The sequence below is a fragment of the Macrotis lagotis genome, chromosome 1 (genome assembly GCF_037893015.1).
Source record: "Macrotis lagotis isolate mMagLag1 chromosome 1, bilby.v1.9.chrom.fasta, whole genome shotgun sequence".
In the NCBI taxonomy this organism is placed as follows: domain Eukaryota; kingdom Metazoa; phylum Chordata; class Mammalia; order Peramelemorphia; family Peramelidae; genus Macrotis; species Macrotis lagotis.
Window position 1 is genome coordinate 440,435,327 of NC_133658.1, and position 12,482 is coordinate 440,447,808.

Below are 12,482 nucleotides of genomic sequence, written 5' to 3' on the forward strand. Positions count from 1 at the left end.
GCCCCAGTTCATTTGTGAAAGCCCTCATCTCCACCTGCTGAAATACTTTTTCAATATCCAACTCAGTTCCAAACTGCCTATAACTATAAATAACTCATCTTGCTGCTATCTCTGACTCATGTATCTAATTTTCCCTTACATTTGTGTGTATGCTGTATCCTCTCTGCTGGACTGGAAGCTCCCTTATTTTCCAATTATTTTCCAATTTTGTATCCCTAGTGCTAAGTACAGTGTCCCTACATATTGTTTACTTGATGGCTGGAAGGATGAATTGGCTTTCTCCCTCCTATGGAAAGTGCACCTAGTTTGTACAGGAAGAGTATTCTACCACTTCCAAAGACGTTGAGGCATGCCCGGCCCATACCTGGATACAGAAAACCAACCCAATCTTTGTTTCTCAAAACCTTTATTGACAGCAAAAGTCAAAGCAGGTTTAGTGTCTGGTTAAATGTGAAGGTGTGAGTGGCCAGGCCATATAGTCTGTAGTGCATTAAGGGGAAATATGGGCAAAAGGGCTCCTGGAGGTGAAATTATTCCCCAGACTGCTCAGTAACACTGTGTGGGACAGAGGGTTTTCTTCAGCGAAAGCAGGACCTATATCCTTTCATAAATAAGCAGGGAGTACAGGACGCTGGGGGTGGGAGAAAGGGAGATATATATGGCAGGGCCTACACCCTCTTAAGAGACAAAGAGAGTGAGAGAAAAGAAGCAATGGGAAATAGAAAGGTGGCTAAGGGAAATGAGAAGGTAAACCAAAACAAACAGAAAGGGAGAGAAGTTGTAGAAGACTGAGAAGAATGAGGGAGGACACCCAGGCAGATCTCAGCAATTCTGAAGAATCCTCAACAAAGTTCCCTCATCCTCAAACACAAAATTGAGCCAAATCATTCACACCCCTTCAGAACTAAGCTTCTTGTGCAGACAATAGTGGAGAGTGATTACTCCACTAGAAGGATTGGGAATAGCAGTCTGGCCATCATGTAGGAGGGTCAGGACTTCCTAGGGCTGGTCCTTAACTTCAGGATCTTTATCATAGATGTAGCTCCCCACTGCCCCAGTGTTCACTCCTGTTGAGGCAATACAGAGAAGAAGAAGGGATCAGAAGGCCAGGGCAGGGATCAGAGTTCAAGGAAGACCTCCCACTTGGGGTGGGAAGCTCAGGGAGGGGATATAAAGATGTCCTCTTACCACCTGAAGACATAACTTCCCAAGAAAAGTACAGATAGAAGGATTTAAAGTTCAATTTAAAGTGACTCTTCCCCCCTTTCCCATTTCCCCCACCCTTTCAACTGAAAAAAAGTTCTATGCTAATCTCACCTTTTGGTCCAAAGAGAATTCCATAGCAAGGTTTATGGCAATATGGTTGACCATCATGCTAGGGAGAAATGAAGATGGCAAGTCACTTCACAAACGTCACAAAGTAGGAATCTCCTCTATGAAGATAACTCTATATACCCTCTACCTAGAAAGAAGTTCTTGTACATCCCACAATTTTCCACTGTGAGTGAAGAGAGAGGGGTAGTCTGAGGATAAAAAGATCCATCAGTTCTTCTCCTGTCTTTTGGTGTGACAATATGGACTTGTAGGTATGTGTTTTAATAAGTGGGGAGAATCACAGACAACAAAGTTCAATGTTGAAGCCAAGAGTTCTGGGTTTCAATTGACTCTGTCACTGTGACCTACTCTTTGACCTTTAGTCTCAGTTTTCTGAGATAGAGATAATAGCTCCTTCCATGCCTTCCTATCAGGACTTTGGTGACAATCAACTGAGATAAGGAAGGATAAGGAAGTCCTTTGTAAACTGTGAAGAATGTTTACTTATGGGTAAAGTATGACTTAATTAAGATACTCCAAAACTAATAACTGCCTCTGCTGTGATTTTTCTGTTGAAATTGCTGCTCAGACCACCAGAGGGCAGAATATACTAAGAGAAGAGCAAGTGTGTGCAGGAGGTCCTGGCCTGGGGTCCCTGGGCTGTACAATTCCCCATGCTCTTCACTGACCACCTTCTGGCTCCTCCTACCATCATTCCTAACTTCAGTAACTTCCTGCCCTTTCACCACAGATTCTTGTGCTCAGTCCCTCAATTCACCAACTTCTATACCCTTGGATCTCCCTCCTTCCTCTTAACTTGTACCTGGGCCCTTGCTCACCTCCGCATGTCCACCAGGTGTCAGTGTCTTTCCACAACGCTCACAGCGAAGGCAAGGCCGGTGCCAATCCTTTCCCAGGGATGTCACCTTCTCCGCTATATGGCAGTGAGTATGATTAGACATTTTCTCCCCAAACAGAAATACACAATTTGTACACACAAGACAATCATTCTCAGACATGTACTCAAATATGGGATCTAAGACACACAGTACATGAGGTGTGATACACATAAACACACAAACACACACACCCCTTCAAGACAGAACACACCTTTTCAAGTTTATGGTATGAATTGGGATGGGGCTATAGGGGGTGAGTGGAAAACACTTACCAAAATAGACCCTCTTGTTACATCGAGGACACATGTTGGGCTCGCCAGTGAAGGTTGTGACACTGGATGCTAAAACAAGATAGTAGGGATTTGAAGCTAAGCTTCAAGACTGTTTAAGACACCTCAGTCCTTCCCAGCAAGTACTCACCTTTGCTTGGCCCTCTCGAGGGACCACTTGCTTTCCGATCCTCTACTCGAACTGGGTGTTCAACAGGGCCAGTGACAGGGGTCTCTTCTATTTGGGGTTTCTCATAGATGTAAGAGCCTGCACCTCCAATGTTTACACCTGCACAAAAGCTCAGGTCACAAATAAACACTGGATCATAGAATCATAGGTTTAGGGCTAGAAGGTCCTTCTCTCATTTTAGAGAGATGAGGAAATTGGAATGCAGAGAAGCGAAGTCGTCATATAAGTAATCTGAGATGTGTGGGTCATATACACACACACAAAAAACAAGTCTTTCATACATATAAAAACACATGGATCACATGCAAATCCTGGCATATAGTAATTATCTAATATTTGTTAATTGACTGAATGGACACAATATGGTTTTCTCCGCTAACCTCCATACCTGCACAATCTCCATCTAAAGTGAAATATTCCCAAAAAAGTGGTTTAGTGTCCAAATGAGTTGATCCAAAACCTCATCTCTCCAAGCACAGCACCAGTAGGAGAGGGAGTTGTGGTTCTATCCTTGGACTCAAACATTAGGAAAAGAAAGGGCAAAATTTTCTTCTCCCAAATCCATCAGCATTTATGTTCGGAACATGGAATGATCTGAAGTCAGTAATTATAATTTGGGTCATTGCAAAGAGGAGTTTACAGTTTGGGGTTACTGGGTGTGGGATCAAGTTTTTTCCAAGTTATATAGTTGAGGTTTTTATAAGTTTTGAGGCCTGGATAGATAACTGGGGGCAGGGTCATAGCTGAGCTGTAAGCTTTTAAGGTCACAATTTGGGACACAGGTTTGAGGGTCAAAAGTCACAGGTTAGGCGACGGCAGTTGCGAGTATAGTTCTTTCACACAGAATTGGATGGTTCAGGGGTAGTAGGATGGGCTGTGAATATTAGGACTAGGGTGGGGGTCATAGAGTAGGCCACAGAAATAGAGAAAGTTGGTGTCCCTACCTTTAGGTCCAAACAACGTGGCATAGCAGGGCTTGTGGCAAAACGGCTTCCCATCATGCTGGGGGGGAAGGGAGTCTGTCAGTGCATCCTGAGGGACCAGAACCCCTTCACTCCCAAGGGGAATCTGGGCCCAGTTATTCATTCAACCACTTTCCCTTCAGTTTCCTATTCCCCAAAATTCTTCCTAACCAAGTAAATCCTTTTTTTTCCCCAAAGGACTCTCATACTTCCAAGGAATATGTGATGAAGTCTCCTTCAAATTCTATATATCTATTAGGGAGGGCAAAGGAAGAGATAAGGGGATAATAGGGGTCAGAATTTTAAGAAAAATGGTATGTATGGAAGTCCAAAGGAAATAGATTCAGTGAAGTCATTAGGAGAACAGGATCATGGTACTTAAAGGATGAGGCCATGTGCTTGGGGAATCAGGAAGTCCCTAAAAGCTAGAGTCTGGGTGACCCCAGAAGAATGGGTTCAGAATGAATGGGGCTCACCTCTGCATGTCCTCCAGGTGTCAGTGTCTTGCTGCATCGTTCACACTTGAGGCAAAATTTATGCCAGTCCTTGCCCAAAGAGCTCACCTTTTCAGCTATTAAGACATAGGAATGGAGACAGAAATTGAGAGTTTATCCTGCATACCACCAATTCTTCCTTCTCTGTTTTCCCTCTCCCAGGTATTGACCCTGAATAATGATAGGGATTGGGATCAAAGAGATCCACAACTACTCATGGAATCCTATAGATTCCAGCCACAGTTTCACACACTTTTGAGTTCATCAATCACTGCACACCATGCCTGTAAAGGAAAACTTTTTATAATTAAAATCCCCAAGTCCTTTTTTTTGCCACACCTTCAACATGCGGTGATTTTTGGATTTAAAAAAACAAACCAACCCAAAATGTAGACTGTTAGATTTATTTTCATCTCATATTTGGCCCTTTGTTATTTTAGGCAATATAGCAGAATAATGGGGCAGCCTTGATGCCACAAAGACTTAAGTCCCACATTCATTCTATGTGACTCTGGACAAATCACTTAATCTTCCACATTGTTCTAAAGCAGCATCCTAAGCAATTCTAAGACTATAAATGGCAGAAAAATGTCATCTTGTACTGATAAAAGGAATTTCCTCATCTAGAAATCCTTATACCAGTGAAATATCAGCACCTATGTTGCTGAATAACAAGAATCTAAATTGTTAGCTATTCCTTTCAACTTGTGTCATTTGCAAATCTAATAAATTATTAATAAAAATGTTATATAGCATAGAGCCAAGAAGAGATGCCAGGGCTCTTCTATTAGAGATTTCTCTCCAAGTTGATAAATACCCTTTAATCCCTTTTTTTTTGAGGGGGGAAACAAGGCTAGGAAATTTAACCATTTTTGTTTTCTTAAACTGTAGTTTATATATTTATATTGTCAGTCTATATATTTATACTGTCTGTATTTTGAGAGGATTTGTCAAATGTCAAGAATAATAAGTCTAGGGGTGGCTAGGTGGCATAGTGGATAAAGCACCGGCCTTGGAGTCAGGAGTACCTGGGTTCAAATCCGGTCTCAAGACACTTAATAATTACCTAGCTATGTGGCCTTGGGCAAGCCACTTAACCCCATTTGCCTTGCAAAAACCTAAAAACAAAAACCAACAACAACAAAAAAAGAGTAAGTCTATAACTTTTCAACAATCTACTATGCCAAAAAAGAAATGGTTAGTTCTGGATGAACTCCTACTGTCTTTTATTGACTACTATTTTTCTTTCAAGTCATCAAATTAAAAACATCTTAAAATTTTTCTAAGCACAAGTCAAAATCATCAATCAACAGTCCATGTGAATTTGAAACTATGTATGAGAAAAGTCACTAAACTTCCTAATATGCCTCAAAAATTTCACTTGTTAACATATCTATCTACCTCAAGGTGATCTACTTTTAAAATCCAAGAAAAGTACTATAGAGGAAAATACTCAAGGTAACATTTTGTGAACAAACTGTGGAATATAAATATAATTCAACAGTACAAGAAAAAAATTGAAAAATTAAAAACCTTGAGACCTGTATTAACTGATACAAAAGCAAAATAAACAGAACCAAAAGAATATACACAATGATCTCAATCATTGTAATGTAAAAGAAACAAACATTAAAAGACCTCAGGACTGAGATCAATACAATGATCAATCTTGATTCCAGAGAACTGCAGATGAAAAATAGCTCCATCTTTTTGGTAGAAAGGTATTTGGTTGGTTATTAAGTGCAGAACTTTTTTCTTGTTTACCCTTGTTTTCTTGTACTTCTTTATTAAAAGACAGGATTCTGTTGTGGGATTAACACTGGGAAATGACAAGACTTATTTTTTAATAAGTGTTAACTAAAACCATTAAAAAGCATTATTTTTTTAAAATAAAAAGTTAATGTGAAAAGATTTGGGATGTTTTAGTGGACTCCAAACTAAATAGGAGTTAATTAAGATATAGCACTCAAAAAAAGTATAGGACAATATGGTTCTGCAGACCCTGGTCATCGGGAATACTATATCTAATTCTGGGTACATTTTAGGAAGAACATCAAAATACAAGTAGGTCCAGAGATGGCATGAGTAGGCATTATTTGAAGGAACTGGGATTGCTCAGCCTGAAAAGGAAAAATCCTAGGGTACTCTCACTGAAGAGTTTTAAATAAATACTAGATGATTACTAGTTGGTAAATTGTTGCAGGATATTCTCATGCAGGTACGGGTTGGACATGGTAAAGTTCCCTGTCAACTCTAAAATTCTACGTGGAACTGACAGCAGAATCACATTAGATAAATCAGGAAAGGCAGAATGATATTCAATTATAAAGAGAACAGGCAGCCAGGTGTACAATGGATAAAGTAATAACCCTCGGGTCAGAAGGATCTAAGTTCAAATTCAGCCCCAGACACTTGACAAGTTACTTAACACCATCTGCCTCTCCTTAAAAAAATTGTGAGAGAATGCTAGATGAGCTTTAAATGGAGTAGTAATGTAACCATATCAATATATTAAAGAATTATTCTGGTAATGACATAAAGGGTATTTAGAGCAGAATGACACTGGAAACAGGAAGATATATTACTGCAAGTTTATTGCTCTCCCATTTCACCACCTCTAAAGTTTTCCTTGCCCCCTCCAAGTCTTGCACCTGGTCTTCATCCCAGCAAGTTTTTAAGAGCCCAGGTTAGAAGAAGAAAAAATCCAAAGGATTTTCCCCAGGGCTAGGGAACCCAGCTGGCTCCACCCACCTGCCCACTTCCCCAAATCCCTAAAGGTCAGTGTTTAAAGGTACAGCAAGCAGACTGAGGGTCAAAGGCCCTTTCCTTGGAGTTTTCCCAAATTTTTGTTAAGGCAGCAACAACAGATCAATGTCCCTTCTTCCAAAGCTCCCACCAAACTTTTTTTTTTTTTTGCCACGTGAACAACAGTTTGGGACAGGAATTCCAACCCCCCTTCCCTCGGGGGGAGCTGGGTCTGGGGATTTCCATTCCTGTCCTCCTTTTGTGGCTTGAGAACGAGAAGAGAAAGGAGACCATGCCTAGCAGAGTGTATATTTAGACCAGGATTTCCTCTAGGACAATAGACACTGCTCTCAAAGCCAGAGAGGAAGGGAAGGAAAGGAGGGAGGGGCTCCTTCCCTCAACCAAGTTCTGGTCAAGGTGAAGAGAGAGGCCTGGGGCCAGGTAGAACTTCAGCCCTCTTCCAGTTCAGTAGACTGGAGCTGCCTCCCCCAAGGCTCCTTCTTCCTTCTACCCCCACTCTCACAAATAGCTCCCGGACAGAGGGAGAGCCCAGGCACCTCCCCCAGGCAGAGCCAGTAATAGTGAATCAGGGCTTTGTTTTGAGGGCTGGCAGAGATGGGAGAGAAGGCAGAGAGATCCATGAGTCTGCTGAGAGTGGGACCTGGTTCTTAAGAGTGGAACTGGTGTCTTATTCCCAGATATTTGGTCAACTCCAGGGGTGAAGAGCTTCTGGACTCAACCCTCAGGAGAGGTCCAAGCCACTCTCCTAAGCTCTTGACTGAGATTTTCCCCTACAACCACAGGTTCTTAATACTTAAGACTCTCCTCCTGAATTCCAAGATCCTCACGAGAGAAATGGAGTGTCAGGGACTGTCCATAAAGAGGACCACTTGGAGCTGGAGGGAAGGGAGAGGGCGCTCTGATTTTTAGGAATGCTGATTGGCTGTCTCTTTATCTCTTCTTCCCGACCCCCTTCTCCCACCAGGGAACAGCTGTTCTGATCTCTCCACAAAAAAAAAAAGTTCCTTAAAGTGTTCCTTTGCGTAGGTTTGGAAGAGGAAGGATATCTGTGTATCTCTTGTAAGGGAGGTCTAATAGAGACAGGAAACCAGCAGATTGAATAAATACTGGAGAATATAAGTCCATGGTCAGGAAGGCGGAAGAGGGCAGGATCAGCAAAGAATTTAGATGGGAAACAAGTGGAGAACATTCCATAATTGGTATCTGAAAAGCGTTGCTCAGTACTTACTGCAGACCCAGGAAGGGTAGGAGATAAGGAAGGGTGGAGCCTCTCTAACAATTCTCTTTTGGGAGTTTTCAAAGAACACTCAAGCTATCAGAATAATAACTCACATTTCACAGCTTTTTAAGGTTGACAACATGCCCTTTTCAGCTGGCAGTGGCGGCCTCTTTGACAGATGAGAGGGCCCAGGCCTACAGAACTGATAACAGGGCTGGCTAGAACTCAAGCATACAATCCCCTTATCCCTACTCATTCCACTCTCTAGGCAAGAATGGGTGGCTCAATCTCCACTCTGTGTGGTGAAGTTTGTGAGCAATAGTTTCTGTGCCAGCCTGTCTGGATTGGAAGATGAAGGAACTGGAACAGAAGATAAAGGCCCTTGACCAGAGAAATGGCCAAGATAAGTTCAGCTTTAGCTGATGTCATTTCCCTACGGAATAAGAAGCACTTGGGATGTGTATCCAAACCCTTAGTGGAGGTAAATGATCCCAGACCCTCAATTTTGCGTTTTTGGGGGTTTTTTTTCTGCAAGGCAGTGGGGTTAAGTGACTAGCCCAAGGCCACACAGCTAGGTAATTATTAAGTGTCTGAGGCCAAAATTGAACTCAGGACCTCCTGACTCCAGGGTTGGTGTTCTATCCACTTCGCCACCTGACTGCCCCTACAGACCCTCAATTTCACTGTGCAATCAAGTAGAGGCTTCACTGACCTCCAAGCAATCAATGTGGTACTCCATAAAAGGTCTGCTGAGTGACTGCTCCCCTGGAATGATGAGGTCAAGACCAGAACACAGAGAAAGAGGGGGTTCAGGGAGACGAAAGAGGCAGACATAAGTTCAGGAGAATGGAAATAGGAATCAGTAAAGTGAATCTTAAATGAACCCAGGACAGAGTAAAGGAATCTAACTTAGTCGATTGGGAGAGGGGAATGTAACAAGCAACTCAGAATAGGGAGGGAAAAGGGAGAACTTAATCTATTTGGGTGCGTGGCCAAGGAATCCATACTCCCTAATGTCTGGTCTGGAAGGAAGGAGCAATGGCAGGGAGAGGATATGGATAGTTAAGTAGGGATGTCTGTTCACAGACAAAGAAATGAAGTGGGATGTCAGGATGTTACCAGGAAGTAACAAGCCTAGGCTGAGCTATTTTTAACGTGAAGGAATCAGAATAACCTGGTTCTAGCTACATAGGATAGGGTCTAGGCAGCAGAGGTAGTTGGGAGGGAGCTGCCCAAGGAAGTCATAGAAAAAAAATCTAGTACCAGAACAGGTATCTAAAGAATAGCTTGGGGACAGCTAGGTGGCACAGTGGATAGAGCACCAGCTCTGGAGTCAGGAGGACCTGCCTTCAAATCCAATCTCAAGACACTTAATAATTTCCTAGTTGTGTGACCTTTGGCAAGTCAGTGTCCTTAGTCTACTAGTTTGAAGGCAGCAAAGACCCCAATTCACTTTAGGAAGAGCAGTTTGGGAATGAAGACAATGGCATGCTATTTTTGCCCGGGCTATGTCTGCACATTGAGAAGTCATGCCTATACAGGAGAAAAGTCTGTTAATGTGGGCCTGGGAGTATGACGAGCTCCTCAAATTCAGGCAATCAAAAGACTAGTGAAGTAAGAACATGATTGTTTTCCTTTACTTCTTTGTTTCTGGCTAGGCTCCTAGGGTCTAGGCTGAGGTCAGGTCTTACAGCCACTTAATGGTACAAACAAGAGCCGGGCAGGATTTGGATGGAACCAGTCAAACTGAACCAAAAGCGTGGAGGGCAGATGCCATCTCTGTACAAATCTACACAATTAATCTCCCCCTCCACTGTGGTTGTCCCTATCACCATATTTAATAAATCATTCACCACCACCCCCAAAACACACACATAGGTCCCTCCCACCTGAGCTACTCTTCTTTCCTTCTCATCAGACACACTGGGTCAGGCATCCAGAGAATGCAAAGAGATTTCGGTCATTGCTGCTCTCTTTCTTCAGGTGTAGCCCCTTCTCTCCCTGGCTCTTTTGCCATGCCAGCATACAACTGTCCCCCATTAAATGGATGGGCTTCCTCTCTCTATTCCTCCAACTGTGGCATGGTCCATAAGCTTGGTGAGGCCGTCCTCTCAATTTTTCCTTAAAGGTCCCTCGTGCTTCAGGGCCTACGAGTCCCTCCACCCAGAACAGTGATTTCATCATGCTCGGAAGGCCTCTTCTCCCACCTCCTCTCCGTCCAAGAACCCTGCCACCTAGGTGTGCCTTTAAACAGAGGAGCCTGAAAACCTGACCCAACTGGTTAGAGGAGGAAGGAGGGAACCCAATCAAGTACCCTCTCCAACCTTGCTGGTGATGGGGGAGGGAAGGAAGACAATTCGGATGGATCAGGTAAAGCTCTTCTGGAGTGAGGGTCTTGCGTGCTAAGTCTACGTGTCTACCCACTGGGAGAGGCGGCGAAGGGAAGAATTAAAGGGGAGAGACGGACTCTGGAGGAAAGTGGTGGGCCCCCTTTATCTGGCATCAAGGGGCGGGCATCTGACCCGTCCATGAGAGCGGTTAATTTTAGTGGAGTTTGTTAACGCGCGTGGACGAGTCCTGGTCCCAGGAAGGCGGAGCCGGCTTCCAGGGAGGATTCGCAGTCCTTTGGGTTCCAAGTTTGCTCCACTAATAGCTGCGGGGCGAGGGGGTGGCCGGGGGGCCGGGGGGCCGGGGGGCCGGGGGCCGGGGGGTCGGGGCCCTCCCGGGAGGGGTTTCTGTCTCCGTCCTCGAGGGGGGACTGGAGCCGGCTGCGGCGGGGGTCCCCGGGCTCCGGGGAAGTCGGGGGGTGGCGCGGGGGCTGGGATTCAAGACTTCCCCCGGGTTCTCAAAATCTCGGGGTTCTGGCCCTCAAGCTGACCGGAATTTGGAGAAAAAGGCACAGCCCCGGGGCCCCCCTCGGGTCCCACGCGCTGCTGGGGGCGCGGGGGAGGCTCAAGGCCAGCGAGGGTCGCCTTCCCGCGCTCCCGGCCCGCTCCGACCGGCCCCCCGGGCCCCGGCCCCCGGCCCCCCGGCCCCCGCCCGCAGCTCCCCCGGCCCCCCCGGGCCCCCGGCCCCCGCCCGCAGCTCCCCCGGCCCCCGCCCGCAGCTCCCCCGGCCCCCCGGCCCCCGCCCGCAGCTCCCCCGGCCCCCCGGCCCCCCCGGCCCCCGCCCGCAGCTCCCCCGGCCCCCCGGCCCCCCGGCCCCCGCCCGCAGCTCCCCCGGCCCCCCGGGCCCCCGGCCCCCGCCCGCAGCTCCCCCGGCCCCCGCCCGCAGCTCCCCCGGCCCCCCGGCCCCCCGGCCCCCGCCCGCAGCTCCCCCGGCCCCCGCCCGCAGCTCCCCCGGCCCCCCGGCCCCCGCCCGCAGCTCCCCCGGCCCCCGCCCGCAGCTCCCCCGACCCCCGCCCGCAGCCCCCCCGGCTCTGCTTCGGGCGGGGGTCCCGGGGCCGGCAGCGGGGCCCGCGGAGCGAGGCCGGGCTTCTCGGGGTCCTGCGGGGCGCGGGCGCACTCACCGAAGTACACGGTCTTGTCGCACTTGGGGCACTTGGAGGCCATGCTTCCAGCCCGGGTCCGCGGGCCGCCCTGCCAGCGCTGCCCACGCTCCGGCCCGCCCCGCCCCGCCCCGCCCCGCCCCGCCCCGCCCAGGGACGCCCCGGCCGGATCCCTGTCTCGGCCCCCGCCGCCCCCCACCCCGCGCTCCCTGGGGACCGGCCCTTAGAGGGGAGGGTTCGGGGGTCTGCTGGCCTCCCCGACTCCTAGCCCCGGGCCTCACTGGGGAGGGGCTCAGCCGCACCCAACCGAGCCTCAGGAAGGGGGCGGGGGCGCGTGGCTGTGTGGGGGAGGGGTTTGTGGGTGGGAGGGGTGGAGGTGGGGGGCCGGGGAAATGCCGCCCCCCCCCCCCCCCCGCCTCCAACAAGGGCACGTGCAGTCGAAACGGCCGGGAGGGGGGCGCCCGAGCCCGCCCGACCCCAGAGCGGAGCAGGTGGAGGGCGACCAGGTTAGAGGCTCGGTGGCGCGCGGCGCGGGGCACTGCGGACCCCTGCCCTGGGAGCCGGGCCGTGTTCCGAGGGGGCTGGAGGCTGCCCGGGCCGCCACACCCTTGCTGTTCTTTTGTTGCTCAGGTTTCCATGGAGACCGAGCCGGGAAAGTAGATCCGCCCGAGTTTGGGCGGCGGTGCGACATGCAAGCACACAGAGGCATACAGACACACAGACACATACAAGCACATAGACCACACACACACACACACACACACACACACACACACACACACTCTCTCTCTCTCTCTCTCTCTCTCTCTCTCTCTCTCTCTCTGTGTGTGTGTGTTAGAGAGCCAGGCACAGACACAAAGACAGAAATTCATTACGGGATCA

General features: G+C 47.9%; 1 protein-coding gene across 1 annotated transcript; it reads right to left on the reverse strand.

The window, feature by feature from the left end:
* Positions 1–389: 389 nt before the first annotated feature.
* On the reverse strand, positions 390–11,730 carry LOC141506496 (cysteine-rich protein 2). The gene is made up of 8 exons (XM_074213309.1): positions 11,622–11,730; positions 4,111–4,205; positions 3,617–3,674; positions 2,634–2,771; positions 2,486–2,554; positions 2,154–2,248; positions 1,318–1,375; positions 390–1,067 (listed from the first exon to the last, which is right to left on the reverse strand). The coding sequence occupies exons 1-8, from the start codon at positions 11,662–11,664 to the stop codon at positions 1,000–1,002; spliced, it is 624 nt and encodes a 207-aa protein (XP_074069410.1). The 5' UTR covers positions 11,665–11,730; the 3' UTR covers positions 390–999.
* Positions 11,731–12,482: the final 752 nt, after the last annotated feature.

Coding starts and splice junctions, on each gene's coding strand:
- LOC141506496 (XM_074213309.1), bottom strand. CDS start 11,664: ATGGCCTCCAAGTGCCCCAAGTGCGACAAGACCGTGTACTTCG. Junction 4,206..11,621: donor CGACAAGACCGTGTACTTCG/GTGAGTGCGCCC, acceptor ATGTCTTAATAG/CTGAAAAGGTGAGCTCTTTG. Junction 1,068..1,317: donor AATTCTCTTTGGACCAAAAG/GTGAGATTAGCA, acceptor TTGCCTCAACAG/GAGTGAACACTGGGGCAGTG.